This window comes from Mytilus edulis, chromosome 10, assembly GCF_963676685.1.
Source record: "Mytilus edulis chromosome 10, xbMytEdul2.2, whole genome shotgun sequence".
NCBI lineage: Eukaryota > Metazoa > Mollusca > Bivalvia > Mytilida > Mytilidae > Mytilus > Mytilus edulis.
The window spans coordinates 46,179,048-46,198,287 of record NC_092353.1 but is presented as its reverse complement, the minus strand read 5'-3'; the positions used below and the strand labels follow the sequence as shown (position 1 = coordinate 46,198,287).

Here is a 19,240-nt window from a genome sequence, read left to right as displayed (position 1 = left end):
ACAATATTGTGAAATAGCAAATTTTTTTTTAATTAGAGTTATCTTTCTTTGTCCAGAATAGTAAGCAAGAAATATCTAATTGCAAAATATTGTGCAATAGCAAGATTTTTTTTTTAATTGGAGTTATCTTTCTTTGTCCAGAATCAACTTAAATCTTTGTTATATACAATATACAATGTATATTCACTTTTTACTACCAACTGATAAATTAAAATAATCTTTACCATTCAGTGATAACAAGCAGTTTTTTTACATTTTAATATTTTATGATGTATTTAAAAGAGTAGTTATTGTTGCAAACTCCATTAGAAATTTGAATTGATATCAGTTTTGGAAAAAGGGAAACGGGGATGTGAAAAAAAGGGGGGGTTTAAATTTTTCTCATTTCAGATTTCATAAATAAAAAGAAAATTTCTTCAAACATTTTTTTGAGAGGATTAATATTCAACAGCATAGTGAATTGCTCAAAGGCAAAAAAAAACTTTTAAGTTCATTAGACCACATTCATTCTGTGTCAGAAACCTATGCTGTGTCAACTATTTAATTTTAGATTTAAAAAGTTTGAAGAAGAAATCTTTAATTGATTTGTAAAATCTTGACATTTGTTTTGTGTAAAAAAAAACCATGTAATGTCAAAAATTTGATCACAATCCAAATTCAGAGCTGTATCACGCTTGAATGTTTTGTCCATACTTGCCCCAACTGTTCAGGGTTCGACCTCTGCGGTCGTATAAAGCTGCGCCCTGCGGAGCACCTGGTTAGCACTTAAGGTGGTACCTAACACTACAGGGAGATAACTCTGTAAAATCAGCTAAAGGTTTAAATTATGTTGTGTTGTTAAGGAAATATTAAGATTTTCATTGATCAAAAAGTGTTTGTCAAACTGCTATATAACCAGTGTAATTTTTTTGATAAGATGGTTGGTTCAAATTTTTAAAAACTTTTATATATTTTTTTGTCCAAGGGTCAGAGTAAATTATACTTTGTCAAAATTTTATGAAAATTAAACAAGCCAAATTAATTTTAGTGAAGGTGTTGGGTACCACCTTAAGCTGTAGATACAGTCTGGATTGCACTACAAAGAGGGGGGGCAGGACCTTTTTCGGGATGTCGGAATCAGGTGTTTTTAAGCTTGGGATTTCGGGATTGATCCTTTCGGGATCCGGGAATTCATTTTTAGAATTTCAGGATGTTGGGATTTAAGTTTCTTTAAATTCAGGACCTAAGCGATTTCATGTTTTTAGACCCGGATCAGGACCCCTGCAATCCCCCTTCTGCAAACTTATATATTTTGAGGTGGTACCAGACATCTCGACTAAAATAATAAGTTATGCTTGTTTAATTTTCATAAGATTTTGACAAAATAACTACTTTGACTGACCCTTTGACAAAAATATAAAAATTACAAAAACTTGAATAAAACACTTTATTGCAAAAATTCATTGGATGTAAAGCAGTTTCACAAACACTTCATCGTTGAGGAGCTTTATATTTCCTTAATAATAGAAGGTGATTTAAATGTTCAGCTGATTTTTACAGAGTTATCTCCCTGCAGTGTTATGTACTACCTTAAACCTTATTCAAGGGGTACAATCAAAATCACGTGATGGATATACACACACCGGAAGTTACAGTCGAACTCGCCGCTTGAAAGGTTAGTAGTTGCATTTTCTTGTTTATATCAATTAAATTTTGATTAATAAGTTGGCACACCGAATGTCGGATAGTATGTAGTTTTAAAATACACAATTGTTTTTGCTAGAAAGCGTGCAGTTATTGCAAACACTTCGACGGTGAAATTTTGGAACTGTGTCGAAGTGTTCGCATTAACTGCACGCTTTCCAGCAAGGATAATTGTGTATTTCAAAACTAGATAGTATCCTACATTCGGTGCACTACCTTATTTATTAAATTTTATTGATATAAACAAGTAAATACGACTACTTACCTTTCAAGCGGTCTGCTCGACTGTTACTTCCGGTGTGTGTATAACCATCACGTGATTTTGATTGTACCCCTTGTTATTGTGTTTATGAAAGAATAATTTAATTTTGGACATGTCTTCTGATTGGTTGACGTCGTTTTGTTTATCAGTCCATAGACATAATTTTGTCATGTGACCCTGACATCATCAACATTTTTTCATGATTTACTCTTGTTTAAAATGGAATTAAGAATTAAATTATAAGAAATGACTAATATTTTTTCTGCCTATTAGAAATAACATAAAACATGTGGTGCACACTTTAAATAACTGGCTATGCTAGACAGAAAAAATAGTGCATATGTTTTTTATAACTCAATGGATAGTTTTCATTATAAAACTTATGTACATATACTTTTTTCTGAAGAAAATTCTTTAATTTGTTCATATTTAGAAGAAGTTTAATTTATTTTAATTGCTTCCTTCCCTGACATATTTTCCGTATACATGCAAAGTGACCTCAGTGTGACCCATCTCTTAAAAATCCCCTGATCACACTACGCATGGATGTCCTTAAAATAAACCATAATAAACTATTATCTGATTGTACATGTTAAACAGTGCTCAATATCCATGCTTTTTGTTGATTGTTGACAAACAGGTGACATACGTTAAACTTCGGCTTCAAAATAGAACTTTAATTACCTGCCATATTTTCACAACAACACTGACCGATTGAAAAAAAAATTGACGATTATCAGTGATATTGTTTGCCTCAAATTACAGCCGAAGTTCGGCTTTTTCCCCTAGAGAAAATTCCCAATTACTCAAAAAAAATGGCTTAAAATTACTCCCAAAAAGTTGTACATTTTTCCCAAACAGTGATGGCATTAGGGTAATGTTTGTAAATATCGTATTCATGTCATTATTTTAATATTAGAAAGCACTTTTGAGATCCAGATTTCTGATCAGAATCATCATGGTGTTTGTAACACATGTGGTTTTCAATGCATTAAGTACCATCATTGCGTCTGTTTCTTTCCCCTCTCCGAAAAGTACCTTTCAGGTTGAAAATGTCTGACAACCAAAATATACATGAAAAAACAGTGCAAAAAAGACAGCAAAGGTCAGCAAAAAATCGGAGATTTGTTTAGAATAAAATATACAAATTTCCCAATTTCAATAAAAAATATGCATTTTTCCAAATAAAAAAAACGGTAGAGGTAGTTTTGAAAAAAGACAACAATATCGCTGATTATACAAAATTTATGTGAAAAAAATGATAAAATCGTGCACAGAAGACTTAAGTTTATGATGTTTGTATGCATTGGTTCAAGAACTGGAATAACACTATTTTTTACCGGTCACTCGTTTCATGACTTTAAATATCATTCTCCCCTTATATTTCTATTTTTTACTATGTATTGTATTGTATTCCATGTACACTTTATATATATTTATATATTGTTTAACTCCAGAATATGTTGTAAAAATTTGTATTATTGGTGCAGATAAAAGTATAAGCATTATGTGCATGTTTTGTACAAGTTTTTGGAATAAAGTTTTATTATTTTTAAACAGAACAATCAGCTATGTTTTAAATTAGTTTTTTCATTTCAGTAAAAGAAGGAAAATATCCGTCTGATTTCATTGGACTAGAAATAATTGTGAAGACCAGATTTCGACAGTTCAAAATGTTACCTGACAAGAGATCTTCTATTACGGTATACTCAACAAATATCTAAATTAACTGTTTGCTTGATTGCTATGAACTAACAATAATTTTAGATTGTTTGATTATAATTCCATTGCAGTCAACTACATGTTAAGCATAAATTAGACAACTTGGTATATTACTATACTAACAGTTTTGTATTGTTTTACCGAATGTACCAAAAACAATTACATGAATAATAGGTGTCTTATTTTTGAGAAAATTTAAATTGTTACATAATTAATGAAAAATAATGATGATGTTTGTTGATTTCCTAAAATAAATGTATGCTGCAAATTTTAAATAGACTGCTCTATTATCATGATTATTACGAAACAGCAAATGTACAGTAACAGTTAAAAATCAGTGACACTTTTCACAAAATTGATTGTAAGTTATGCTTCGAAAATAAATGAATCTACGGTAGTTTGCAATAGTACTAAATTAATGTATTATTGCTTGCCAAGTTTTGTAACTTTTGTGCTCTGTATCAAGGGTATGAACTAATGATGTTGCTATGTAATATACAAAGGAAATACTCATTTACTGCTCTTCAGAATGATGTTTATAAGTGTGGACAATTACTCCATTGTGTGCCATTACATTAAAAAATCCAACTAAACATCACTGTTCAAAACAAAGCAATGCAAATTCTTATCTTATGTTATGACAGAAACATGGTTCCTTTTTGAATATGCATGTAATATTTCTTGCTTGAAGATAAACACTATCATCTTTTGCTTTTTTCACCAATTGTGAACCAAAATGATGCTGTAACTTTAAATGTTTTAATACATATATGTTTACAAACATGTTTGTTTAGAAATGTATTTTAATTTTAGGTTGTATGCTCGTTGGTATCAACATTACGACACTACAATGCTTTGTCCCGCCTTTACAAGACTACGATGGTCAATAGTATTTTGACTCCAGGTATCCTCAGAGTATTTCACAATCATCCTTCAGTTAAAGAAAATGATCTTCTAGAATTAGTAAGTATACTGAAAAAATTAAGGGGTTAATGCCTTATAATCTGAAATTGATAGATCTTATGTAACCTCTATACAAAATTACTGATTGACATTTTTTATGCCCCACCTATTTATAATGCCCCACCTACATTAGTAGAGGGGCATTATGTTTTTCTGGTCTGTGTGTCCATTCGTCCATCCGTTCGACTGTTTGTCCGTCTGTTCGTCCCACTTCAGGTTAAAGTTTTTGGTCAAGGTAGTTCTTGATGAAGTTGAAGTCCAATCAACTTGAAACTTAGTACACATGTTCCCCATGATATGATCCTTTTAATTTTTATGCCTAATTAAAGTTTTGACCCCAATTTCATGGTCCACTGAACATAGAAAATGATAGTGCAAAGTTCAGGTTAAAGTTTTTGGTCAAGGTAGTTTTTGATGAAGTTGAAGTCGCATCATCTTTAAACTTAGTACACATGTTCCCTAAAATAATATCTTTCTAATTTTGATTCCAAATTAAAGTTTTGACCCCAATTTCACGGTCCACTGAACATGGAAAATATAGTGAGTGGGGCATCCGTGTACTATGGACCAGAAGCATAACTGTTGGGAAAAAATTAAAATGTTAACAGTGACACTACCGATTGAACTTCAATACTGTGTACTGTGGATTCATTATTATTTGTTGGATACAAATTTTCCTGGATTTCGTAGGTACTGGTGAACCACAAAATTAAATGTTCAATGAATAACAAATTTTTTTATAGGCTTCAATATATGCAGACTTCGCCAAAACCATGAAATTAAATATCCACTAACATGTATGTTTTCCTATATTTCAAATTTGGTACCCAAGAAAATAATTGAATCAAAAGTATCAGCAATTATTCATGTTCTTATTATGGATATGATTGATTGATTGATTGATTTGTGTAAAATTCCATTTTCAGCAGTATTGGTTATTTCATATAGGTAAGTTTTTATTGGTGGAGGACAGAGAAGGGCACAAGGACTGTCATATATAATTGGTTAAAAACAGATTGTAATAGTATTAGAAAGGGGTGACTCCGCTGTATAGTAATAGAACTTTTCCCTTTCATGCATTAAGAACATTGTTCATGTATTTTTAGGATAACTATAACAAGTCACAACAAAAAGCTATTGTGATATCAACCAAGATAGCACTGGAGCCAGTACAACAAAATAGGGTGGTGCTGATCCAAGGACCTCCTGGTACTGGTAAATCCTATACTATTATAGGTATAATCAAGAATATCATTAAGGTAACAGTCAAATATTGTCATTGTATGATGTATTTCCTGATGAAGATATGCTTGTCTTGTTAATGTCTAATAAAAAAGTGTGTTTAGTCTGTTAGTCTTACTTACTTTGCAGTCTACCCTAAGAATTTTTATGCCTCACCTACGATAGTAGAGGGGCATTATGTTTTCTGGTCTGTCCATCTGTTCGTCCGTCCTTTCTTCTGTCCGTTCGTCCCACTTCAGGTTAAAGTTTTTGGTCAAAGTAGTTTTGGATGAAGTTGAAGTCCAATCATCTTGAAACTTAGTATACATGTTCCCTATGATATGATCTTTCTAATTGTAATGCCAAATTAGAGTTTTTACCCCAATTTCATGGTCCGCTGAACATAGAAAATGATAGTGCGAGTGGGGCATCTGTGTACTATGGACACATTCTTGTTTGTAAATACAGTGTAACCTGCCTAATCTGACACACCGGTTGACTAGAAAAAAATTTTGGATTAAGCAGGGTGTCGGAATACTCAGTTTTCTTTTGCAAGGATAGGCATAATTTGGGACCATGAAAATGTGTCGGTTAAAGCAGGATGTTGGAATACCCAGGTGTCGGATTAGACAGGTTACACTGTAATATACATTTGATTAGAAATCTGTTATGAACAAAAAAGATTTACAGCTAAGTTTGAGAAAAAAACAATTTGTAAAATCATGAATGGAAATAAGGAATTTGTCAAAGATACAACAACCCGACCAAAGAGCAGAAAACAGCCAAACAAAATAATATAATGTTACTTTAATACGAATTATCTATGTTTTTTGCAAGAACTATATTTTGATTCAAAGGCTATCATGAATTTAATGTGTAAACTGAAGGAGTCCAAACACTTTTTGATTGAACGGGAAAATATTTTTGTTATCAGACAAACAACATGCTGAAACTGCTGTTTTATATTCATTGATAATTTGCCAAACATTTGATATTGACTGTTCTTCTAATTTCAGAAAAGCAATAGGACATGTCACATTTGTCTGTGTGCACCATCAAATGCTGCTGTAGATGAATTAATGAAAAGACTAATAGATGAAAGAAGGAAGATGGAAGAAAAGAGTGAGTTAGTCCATAACATATGGTGTATTAATTCATGGCTCAATTTTCCTTTATACACAATTAAAAAAAAACACCTTTTTTGTACATTTCTTAATATGAAAGTCACTTTGATGTCTTCAACTTTTAAATAATACTCACACCTTATGGTGTGTGTTCTGTTATTTTTGTCTTTTGGCTAATTCTAAATTTTTACCATGGCATTGTTAGTTCTTTTTGGTCATGCTAGTTAAACTATCTTTTGGTCACTGGTTGATAGTTATCTCATTGCAATTGGCTATCATAATACATTTCATTAATATCCTTATTTTACTGGTCACAAAAGTTATTGAAATACTAGAGTTTTATTATTTAACACTGTAATTCAGAAATTATTTCATGCATTTAATACTGCAATATTTCAAGAATTGACAAAAAAGTGAGTTGAATTATTGTGATTTCAGAAAAATCTGCATTCAGATCAATGTTAACAATGGTTAAGTTATCAAAATGAAAGTTCGTATTATTGCAACACTCTTCCAGTCAAATTATTCACATAAATAAAAAAACTTTCAATGTTTTCTACAGGAGTAGGTCTGGTGAGTGCCAATTTTACCTCAAATTTCAGGTTCATCTGACGAAATATTTTGGACACTTTTTAAACACTTAAGTGTCTATTTCAATTGATTCAATTAGGTTATGTGAAATATTTTAACTGATTTAGTCATTACAAACAGTTCGGTCCGATTCAAGCTTAGATATAAAAAATCTATCAAATATGCAAAAAATGTCACTTTTCAGATGGTTTTTGTCAAAATAGAAAGTGGCCACATCTGTGTTCATCCTCAACCTTTGTATATGTTATGTATTATAATTAAATACAACTTACAATTCAATATTAAGAATGAACACAAATGTGGCCACTTTCATTTGAGACAGAAACCGTCAAAAATTTAACTAGAATGCTACAATTGTGAAGATTTCAGTAATTTAGCATGACTTAATGATGCTAGTACCCAATATATGTGCATTGTATTGTCAAAAACAGTCCATATTTATGTAGTAGAAGCATTCTACTTTCAAATTAATAACTAAAGGTTTACATTTTAACAATTTTCTAAAACTGCTATATTTTGGGGTCAAAAAGGGGTCTTACTGGACCTACTCCTTTACAGTATTCAATTAAACAAAGATATCAAGAGATACAAAATGACTGCAGTCTAATTTCATTTTGTAACAACATTCAATGGTGACATGTATTTATTGCTGTTTTTCATAGCTATATAGTACATATATAGTGAGATGAGAATGGTTCTCAAACCAACAATAAACAATACATTATTAGTTCCGGAAATATTGTTGCTTGAATGAATTTATTTTCCTTAATTTATGTTTATATTTATAGGTAAACATTCTGGATTCCGACTTGTTCGCATTGGGAAACCAGAAAATATACATCATGATGTACAAAAGTACACATATCGTGAGATTGTAAAGGTTAATCAGGCCGAGGGTAAGTGTAACAGCAAAGTTTTTACTTTTAAGGCATCTATGTTCTTCAACCTAAAAGGCATTGAAACTGCTAAGTTTTGTCCTCAAGCAAAATGACGGTGAAATGAAGGCAACAGTAGTATACTGCTGTTTAATAGTCATAAACTGATGAAGCGAAAAAGAAATCTGGTCTTAAAATCTATAAAAGAGGAAAACACATCAACTATAAGATAAAAACAAAGGAACAACTGAAACACTTAACTGCAATTAAAAAAATGCCAACATACAGAGACACAGACTATTTGATAACAAGTACCATATTCCTGACTTAGTACAGGACAATTTAAGAAAAATGGATGGTTGAACCTGGTTTTATGGCTAGGGAAACTTCTGGCTTATATTGCAATGTTACATTTTTAAAGAATCCCTATCTCAACAGTTCTAACATTATTTGCTTTTAATCTTTTTAATATTTGGAATTGTTGTTTTTCATTGTGTATAAACAGAATTTTGTTCGTCAACATTTGTTTTGACAAGGTTTTTCTAGGAGATATGTAATATTTACAACTTTAGCCAATTAGCATTTTAAAACCTTGTGAATGCTTATGTGAAATTCTTTTGCCTGCGTAATAAGTTCACATTAGTTGATTTGACTAAAAAGATTGTTGGATTTTATTTGATTTTACCATTATTGATTTTTAAAGCATATACCATTGTTGATTTAATGAAGCATATACCATTGTTGATTTATTAAAGCATAGTTCTTGAGACTTTTTTTGGTATTTGATTAAAAAAAAAAGAATGTTAAATGTCTATATCATGAAATTTATTTTCAGAATTAAAGAACAAAATTAAACGACAGGTCAACACAAGTGTGGTAAAAGAGATTGATAAGCTGAAGACCAGAATATCAAGTTTGCATGAGGAATTGACCAATAAGACGATCAATATGCAAACAATTGAGGTAGAGCCAATTTTTACCAAAAATATGTTATGCTTGGGTGTCTAAAAAAGTGTGCCAATAGATTTTTCTTAAACTTCTGCAAAAGACTTCTGGGTCATATACTTTCAAATTTCCAAAAAAATTGGGGTCAATGATGTTGTTTTTAGGGACAAGTGAGCTTATGCCATCACTTGGCGTCCGTCGTCGTCCGTCGTCTGTCGTCCGTCGTCGTCTGTCGTCGTAAACTATTTCAAGAATCTTCTCCTCTGAAACTACTGGGCCAAATACTTTCAAACTTTAACTGAATATTCCTTAGGGTATCTAATTTATAAATTGTATCCGAAGTTTTGATCTATCAACAAACATGGTCGCCATTGCTAAAAATAGAACATAGGGGTCAAATGCAGTTTTTGGCTTATAACTCAAAAACCAAAGCATTTAGAGCAAATCTGACATGGGGTAATATTGTTTATCAGGTCAAGATCTATCTGCCCTGAAATTTTCAGATGAATAAGACAACCCGTTGTTGGGTTGCTGCCCCTGAATTGGTAATTTTAAGGAAATTTTGCTGTTTTTGGTTATTATCTTGAATATTATTATAGATAAAGATAAACTGTAAACAGGAATAATGTTCAGCAAAGTAAGATTTACAAATAAGTCAACATGACGGAAATGGTCAGTTGACCCCTTTAGGAGTTATTGCCCTTTATAGTCAATTTTTAACAATTTTTCGTAAATCTTAGTAATCTTTTACAAAAATCTTCTCCTCTGAAACTACTGGGCCAAATACTTCCAAACTTAAATTGAATGTTCCTTAGGGTATCTAGTTTGTAAATTGTATCCGAAGTTATGATCTATCAACAAACATGGTCGCCATTGCTAAAAATAGAACAAAGGGGTCAAATGCAGTTTTTGGCTTATAACTCAAAAACCAAAGCATTTAGAGCAAATCTGACATGGGGTAATATTGTTTATCAGGTCAAGATCTATCTGCCCTGAAATTTTCAGATGAATAAGACAACCTGTTGTTGGGTTACTGCCCCTGAATTGGTAATTTTAAGGAAATTTTGCTGTTTTTGGTTATTATCTTGAATATTATTATAGATAGAGATAAACTGTAAACAGGAATAATGTTCAGCAAAGTAAGATTTACAAATAAGTCAACATGACGGAAATGGTCAGTTGACCCCTTTAGGAGTTATTGCCCTTTATAGTCAATTTTTAACCATTTTTCGTAAATCTTAGTAATCTTTTACAAAAATCTTCTCCTCTGAAACTACTGGGCCAAATACTTCCAAACTTTAACTGAATGTTCCTTAGGGTATCTAGTTTGTAAATTGTATCCGAAGTTGTGATCTATCAACAAACATGGTCGCCATTGCTAAAAATAGAACATAGGGGTCAAATGCAGTTTTTGGCTTATAACTCAAAAACCAAAGCATTTAGAGCAAATCTGACGTTGGGTAATATTGTTTATCAGGTCAAGATCTATCTGCCCTGAAATTTTCAGATGAATCAGACAACCTGTTGTTTGGTTGCTGCCCCTGAATTGATAATTTTAAGGAAATTTTGCTGTTTTTGTTTATTATCTTGAATATAATTATAGATAGAAATAACTGTAAACAGCAATAATGTTCAGCAAAGTAAGATTTACAAATAAGTCAACATGACGGAAATGGTCAGTTGACCCCTTTAGGAGTTATTGCCCTTTATAGTCAATTTTTAACCATTTTTCGTAAATCTTAGTAATCTTTTACAAAAATCTTCTCCTCTGAAACTACTGGGCCAAATACTTCCAAACTTTAACTGAATGTTCCTTAGGGTATCTAGTTTGTAAATTGTATCCGAAGTTGTGATCTATCAACAAACATGGTCGCCATTGCTAAAAATAGAACATAGGGGTCAAATGCAGTTTTTGGCTTATAACTCAAAAACCAAAGCATTTAGACTAAATCTGACGTGGGTAATATTGTTTATCAGGTCAAGATCTATCTGCCCTGAAATTTTCAGATGAATCAGACAACCTGTTGTTGGGTTGTTGCCCCTGAATTGATAATTTTAAGGAAATTTTGCTGTTTTTGTTTATTATCTTGAATATAATTATAGATAGAAATAAACTGTAAACAGCAATAATGTTCAGCAAAGTAAGATCTTCAATTAAGTCAATTTGACCAAAATTGTCAATTGACCCCTTAAGGAGTTATTGCCCTTTAAAGACTTTTTTCACAATTTGTTCATCATTGTTGACTTACTTTAAAAAATCTTCTCCTTTGAAACTGCTGTATCAATTTCAGCCAAACTTAGGCTAAATGAGTTTCAGAGTATCTAGTATAAATTTTATATTTTATTTCCTTGTATGTCAAGAAACATAGCTCCTATGGCTAAAATAGAACATAGGAGAAAATGATTATTTTTTTTTGGCTTTTGAAGAAAATAGGACGATCCAAAAAACATTTAAATAAATTGAAAAGCCAAAATAATCATTGATGAGAGATTTAACCATAAGAATTAAGGTGAGCAATTCAGGCTCTTGAGAGCATCTTGTTTTAATATGTTAAAATACTTTGAATAAACAAAATTACACTTATGTTTTCCTTATTGAGAAACCGAATAACCCATAAAATTTGTTAGAACTTAATGAGAGAATTGCTTTTCATATATACTCTGCAAATATCAAATTCAAATTAGAATCAAGTGTCATGGTCCTCATTTTCTCAAAAACAATCCCCAAAGAAGTGATGCTTAGAAAAAGACACTCGATCTACCTAAACCATCCCTGTCTGTCTAAAAATCAAACCCACTCCTTCTTTATTTGTGTACAATGACTAATTTGAATCATTTATCATTTATGGTTCATGTGTATGTGTGAACATTTAAATGTCAGTAAACTCATTTACATATTTCAAATCAGAGATTTGCCTGAAAGAAAGTATAAAGAGATGCTAATAATCTGTTTTTGTGATAAAAAAAAAGTACAAAGAAAACATGCCATATACTGTATGTGACTTTAAGATGAAGAACTTCTACTTAAGAACTGTTACCATTGTTAATGGTTTTTCTATTGTTTCTAGGGATTTGGTATCTTTAAAAAAAAATTAAACATATTTCTACTATTTTATCACATATCATCTACGTTAGATGGAGACAGTATTTCATACTGTTTTTGGTGTTTTGCAGGCAGGGAAGATTAGAAGTGAAATAAGTAAATTAGAAAAGAAAAAAGATGATATGGAAGTTTCAATCCAGGCTCAATATAAAGTAAGATTTTAGTTTCAGGACATAATTGTATTTTTGGGGGATGAAACCCATTCAAGATCTAGAGTAAGTGTTTGATTGAATTGGTTTGCATTGAAATATTTTCTCGGATGAAATCCTTGCATAATATATGGTAGCGTTCTTGAATGACCCAAAAAAATATTTTCTTGATGAAATCTATATTTAATTTGGAAGTGGTTGGTCTTTTACTCTATTCTGTGAGGAGAAAGTCTAGGCCTATATCAAATGTTTATCTTTATCATTATGACATTTTGAAGATTTGTTAAGGATCAATTATTAAAAATGAAATAAAAAATATATTTTCTAACAACTTAAACTAATTCATTTGTAAACTTATGTACTTGCAGGACATAAAACTCACGAGGCAAGAAGATCAAAAAGTTATGAGGGATGTGTTGATAAAGAGCCATATAGTGTGTGGCACACTGAATTCCTTTGGGAACGATTTTTATGCAGACATACTAGCTCCTTACTCTCAAAACATCAGGAGGTCGATGTTTAATTGTGTTATTGTAGATGAGGTAAGACATATACTTGTGTGAGGGTCCAGTTGGGGGGGGGGGGGGGGGGGGGGGAGGACTGGGGTGCCTTCATTTCTGTATTCTTTAACTTTTTTAGGTAATTTTTCTCTATTTTTTATATGGGGCATCCGTGTACTGGGGACACATTCTTGTTCTCTATTTTTTATATCACTTGGCCATTATTCTCAATTCTTTATTTATTTGTCCTATTTTACTTCACTTTTGCCTATCATATGATTCTCTATTCTGTAACCCCCATTCTTATGTGTTAATTTTTGTCATGTTATTTATTTACATTATATAATGGCACTGTGTTCATTTGAGAATTCTGCCACAAAACTTGAGTCATGCTGTCATTTAGAGGTAGCATGTTAAACAAACAGGTATATTGGCTTTAACATTTAATTTCATGTTTCACCATTACCCACAAAATCCACAAACTTTTGGTATCCAACCAATAATAATGAAACCAAAGTGTTGTGAAATTTATGAGCTTAGAACTTTTAATACAATGTAGTCTTTTAACCTATCAGTTTTAGAACCTAACAAATCTATTTATTGTGAAATTTACTCTTGCCATATTTTTTTGTCTATGTATTTCACTATTTGCAATTAACTTTCAATCATTAATTGTACTTTATAATTATATTTATTACAGGCTTCTCAAGCAACTGAGTTAGATACACTAATACCATTACAATATGGAACTACTAAATTGATTATGGTAGGAGATCCTGAACAACTTCCACCAACTGTCTTGTCACAGGTAAGACTTAGAAAAATTTATTGCACAATGCAAGATTTGTGATAATAGATGATCTTCAGTAATATATATGAACATAACTAGTTAAAAAACACTGCTGATAAATTGTACAAAATAAGATTTAGTTACATGTATTTACAAAAGATCATCCTTTAATTTCAAATGGTTGAGGAACATAGTTTGATTTGGAATTGCCTGATTTCCGAAAGTTGTCCAAGTAATTGCAAAGCAAATTGTTTTGAAACCTCAAGAGACAGAGGAAGAAAACAATGGCATCTGAAGATTATTTGTCAGAAGTTATCTTCTCTTGATCAAATTTTAATTTGACTGGTGAGAGATTCAGGTATCTTGTAGCCTTTAGTTAGAAAAACATACAAAACACAGACAAATAAGATGTTCAAATTCCACATACTGAGGATTCATTTATTTTTGTGGACGCCAATTTTTATAGATTAAGAATAAATTGTGTTATTTGTGGACATTTGATATCATGGTTTTGTCAAATTTGGCATAGAAGTCTATAGAAATTTCATACTCTGTTAAACAATTATAATCTCTGTTTACTCACAAAAGTTAGTATCACACTTAAAAGAATGAGTCAACAGGACTAGTCCTTTGTTCAGACAATACAGAAAATAACCAATTAACTGAATGACTCTATTAAACAACAGTTTATTGAAAACGGCTAACTATGAAAAAATAAAATATTTCTGTTGAATGTTGATGTAATTTTTTTCTTCAGAAGTCTGCTCAGAAAAGTTTTGGACAATCACTGTTTGAGAGGTTCTACTGTCATTTTAGACATGAAGACGTTAACCCTGTTCTATTCTTAGATACACAGTATAGAATGCATCCAGAAATTGCTCTTTTTCCGAGCAAATTTGTCTACCTTGGTGCACTCAAGACTGACAGGTATATTGGGCTTTGATGTACTGCAAATTGTCAAAAGTTGAACATGTAATACCCATATTTCTATGAAATCCATGAAAATTGGTAACCTACAAATAATAAGGAATCTTAAGTTATTAATTCCTTGATGGAACAACTCTGACTTTTTCAACACAACATTAAAATAGCCCCTACATTGAAACATGATGTTGAAATTTTTTGTTGACTTGTTGAGAGTTATCTCCCATAAGATTGGCAGACCCTCCTCTCTCTCTTCTACAAACACAATCTGGAGACTTAAGATATGTTTCAATGAGAGAAAAAAACAAGAGTATAACTAGATTAGATATGACATGACCAACACTTGATGCTTCTGTTTAAACTCATAATGGACTAGGGCATAAATAGTAGAGAACATACTCACAAAGATGACCAAAATATCTGACAAAACAAGAATTTTTTTAACCAACCCTTCCCACCTCCAAAAAAAATAACTAATAAAAAACCAAAAAGATGAAATCGTGACAGTTTTTATTAACAATAAATTTCAGAAATATATTTAATGATCCAGCTTACAAAGTGAAAATTTTGTACTAAATGTCTCTCCTATCTGTTTGCAGTTCTGTAGAGGAGAGATGTAACATATTCCAGTTAAAACCTTATCTTTTATTTGATATGCAAGAAGGACAGGAACACAGTACACAGAGGGGGTTAGTATTTGTTTATAAATTCATTTTAAATCACTTTATTGGTTTTATAGGCTCATTTCTAATAGTATGTGTGATGTGTATGTTGTGTTAAGCTGTGGCATATGAATTTGTAGATTCAGATCCTTCAGTTTTATTAGAGGTAATTAATGAGTGTTAATGAGAAAACCCACAAAGAAGGAATAGCAGGGATGAGGGTGAATTATTATCACTCTATGAATGTTCGGTATTCAGATTATTTAGCGCATTCTTAGAGCACATTGTTTCTATGTTAGAAACATATTCTACATGTATGTCAAAATTTAATCATAATATTGAGAGCTATCAAGCTTGAATGTTGTGTCCATACTTGCCTCATCTGTTCAGTGATCGACCTCTGTGATCATATCAACCTAGGCCATGATTTATGGGGTTAACCCTTTACATCTTAAAAACATTTTTAATTTTTCAGACATATTTCAAAACCAAACAGTTTTCAATATTTTCTTATGATCAGAATACTAATAGTATCAATAATTTTTTGATTTTGCAATGATGTATCACAACAGCTGGATTTATTTTATTCTATATTTGTCCAAAGATTTTTTCGTTCAAATGAATCATGCATACTTAAAAAACCAACTAGTTAACAAATGTGTGAAATATTGCCCTGGATGTTGCTTGCAGGTGGGAACAATAAATTTATATCTTCAATTTGATTGGCTGTTTATAACAGAACATTAAGGTCATAACCACAACAATCAAATTTATGTTAAGTTATTATTCATCTAACAATTATTCCTATACATTCCACACAAATTGGTTCAGTCAACAATCACTTTTGCTGATATTGATTTGATCTTAGGGCTGTTTTATTTAAATAGATGGATTACATTAATTTTGCATACATCAAATGGATGCACAATGATAAATAAAAAATGAAATTTTCACTATTAAAATGGAATAGCCATTTCCTTGTTATATAATTATATTAACCATTCATCCTTTTGTATACTATTTTGAAAAACATCTGTTAGATCGCCTTTACCAATTGCAAATTGAATAACACCCAGTACAGTATCTGACAGTATACAGTACATTTATTACAATGTGTTTTTTATTTTTAAAAAGTTAGACAGTATCAGGTTCACAATAATAAAAACTCATTCATTATTTGAGTAGTGATTTTCTTTCACAAAAATTTTACAATTGCTTTAATTAAATCACACATTTTCGAGGGGGGATAGGACCTTTATCGGGACTCCAGGATCGGGTGTTATTAAGCTCGGGATCCGGGAATCCTTTTTTTCAGATTTCGGGATGTCGGGATTTGCTTTATTTAAATTCGGGACCTCTGGATTTCGGGATCAAGACCCCTCCTATCCCCCCTCATTTTCACCAGTAACCAGTTATAAGCAATAATTAATATACACATTTATTTATGAATTTACAGTCACCTATCATGTTCTTAAATATTTTAAATCTTTCATCACCATTCACTTGTACAAAACACACCATCAATAATGATATCTGACTGAAACAACTTGTGTGTGTACTGCTTTACTTACATGTTGTACATATCATTTGTATTATGTAATTCATGTTTTCCAATATTTTCAGATGTGGATTGTAAGTCTTGTAACTCATTGTTGGAATTTTATAGTTGTTTATTGTTGTTTTTCTTTACCTTCAGAAATTTTATTGTTCTAGTATTTGCCTCATGTTGATAATTTTTCTGTACTTTTTAGCCGGTAGACTGTTGTAACTTTTTACAGAAATATTGACAAAAAATCAATGTTTTTTACAATTGTATAACTCTTAATCATTATCTTGTAAATTCAGTGTGGTCTTCTGCGTTCAATTCACTACCTAGAATATTGATATAACTGTCTATTTGTTATTTATACTAACTTTTATGAAAAAACATTCATAAAATTCAAATCAGAGTTGTTGATTTTGATGAGGTTTATTGGCGATACATTTACTAAATAAAGAAGAGAAGGAAATTGTCCAATTAATATTGTTGTGTGATAAATCTGTAAAGATTTGAAATCACTAAAAACTACTGTCGTTTGGCTATTTGAAATAATTCAGAATAAGCCTTTTGAATCATTGAACGTTTACGATTAAAACAAGACTGACATTTCTCACATTCATTAGTGTTAGTGATCATGTGCTATATTAAGATATAGATTTCTTAAATGTTCTTTGCGTTGATGCTCCACAAATAATTTTCTATTCCATCAAGATTATAAGTTGAGTTAACTTTTCCTTTCAGAGCAATTATAAACTCTACAGAGGCTGAGTTCACGATAGAATTGTGTGAGTTCCTAATGAGTCGCACAAAGTTGCAGCAGCATCAGATTGGTATCATTGCACCATACCAACAGCAGAAAAAAATCATCAAAGAAGGGCTAGAATCAATGTAAGATTTCCAATTTAGTTGTGTTTTTAAAACTTTTTTATACCCCAGCTTTGAAAAAAGGGGGGTATACTGTTTTACCTCTGTCTGTCCTTCCGTCTGTCAGTCAGTCTGTCCGTCCCATGAATATTTTTCGTCACATTTTTCTCAGGAACTACACTACCAGGATTTCTGAAACTTGGTTTCAGGCTTGATATAAGTCAGCTATACTGTGTGATGCGTTTTCAGATTCATCACTCGACAACTTCCTGTTTACCAAACCCTTGTATCATTTTTACACCTGATAGCCAAGTTGAAAATTTTTCGTCACATTTTTCTCAGGAACTGCACTACCAGGATTTCTGATATTTGGTTTCAGACTTTGATATAAGTCAGCTATACCGTGTGATGCGTTTTCAGATTCATCACTCGACAACTTCCTGTTTACCGAACACATTTGGACGGGGGTATCATCAGTGAGCAGAAGCTCACAGTTTCACTTGTTTAAGTTATTTTGAAATGGGGAAACATTATATGAATAAGGAGATGTGGTATGAATGCCAATGAAACAACTATCCACCAAAGTTCAGTTGAAGTGAATGTAAGCGTATTCAATTGAGAAAACTAACAACCTAATTTATAAAAAAAAAAAAACTTACGACAAAAGAATATGAGAAATGTTTATAATGTTCTTACAAAACCATTTCATATCAAAGTTTGGAGGAATGATTCATACAATTACAGTGAAATTGTAAACAAAATTTATTTGAAAAGAATGGAAAAAAATAATAGAATTTATAGGAGATATTTGATATACTTTAAATTCAGAAATTACTGCGTGCATTTATGATTATTTAAGAATAGACAAAAATGTGAGATTATATATATTGCGATATTAGGAAAATCTTCAAACTGATATATGTCTCAGATATCAAAATGCACAATATTCACATTAATATAAACATAGCAATAATTTCTGAATAAACATTTTAAAAAGAGGAAAATATTGATAATTTTGCATTCTAAGAACTTTCCAAATTAAAGGTCTTGTACCTCAAACAAGGTGTATTTATTTTTCACCTAGCAATATTTATTTCAAAAGTGTTGTGATCTTATTATTTTGTTATTTTAGGAAATTGATATCGATTGAAGTCAACACGGTAGACAGTTTTCAAGGTCGCGAGAAAGAAGTAATAATCCTTAGTTGTACAAGAGCTAAGAATGTTTCTGGTGGAATAGGGTAAGTGCTAAGTTGATACTGTGGATTCTTTTATATTTGTTGTTTACCAATTTTCATTGATTTCGTGGATACATGGGAACCA

The 19,240-nt window shown here is 31.3% G+C and overlaps 1 protein-coding gene across 1 annotated transcript in view; it reads left to right on the top strand.

Moving 5' to 3' along the window:
* LOC139491304 (probable helicase senataxin) overlaps positions 1-19,240 on the top strand; it is a 66,366-nt gene that overhangs the window by 44,737 nt on the left and 2,389 nt on the right. The window contains exons 11-23 of the mRNA XM_071278923.1: positions 3,545-3,648; positions 4,481-4,630; positions 5,737-5,889; positions 6,868-6,973; positions 8,355-8,462; positions 9,277-9,404; positions 12,561-12,641; positions 13,007-13,180; positions 13,839-13,946; positions 14,686-14,855; positions 15,452-15,541; positions 17,796-17,942; positions 19,051-19,158. Coding sequence (XP_071135024.1) covers positions 3,545-3,648; positions 4,481-4,630; positions 5,737-5,889; positions 6,868-6,973; positions 8,355-8,462; positions 9,277-9,404; positions 12,561-12,641; positions 13,007-13,180; positions 13,839-13,946; positions 14,686-14,855; positions 15,452-15,541; positions 17,796-17,942; positions 19,051-19,158 — 1,627 coding nt within the window. The remainder of the gene's footprint in view (positions 1-3,544; positions 3,649-4,480; positions 4,631-5,736; positions 5,890-6,867; positions 6,974-8,354; positions 8,463-9,276; positions 9,405-12,560; positions 12,642-13,006; positions 13,181-13,838; positions 13,947-14,685; positions 14,856-15,451; positions 15,542-17,795; positions 17,943-19,050; positions 19,159-19,240) is intronic.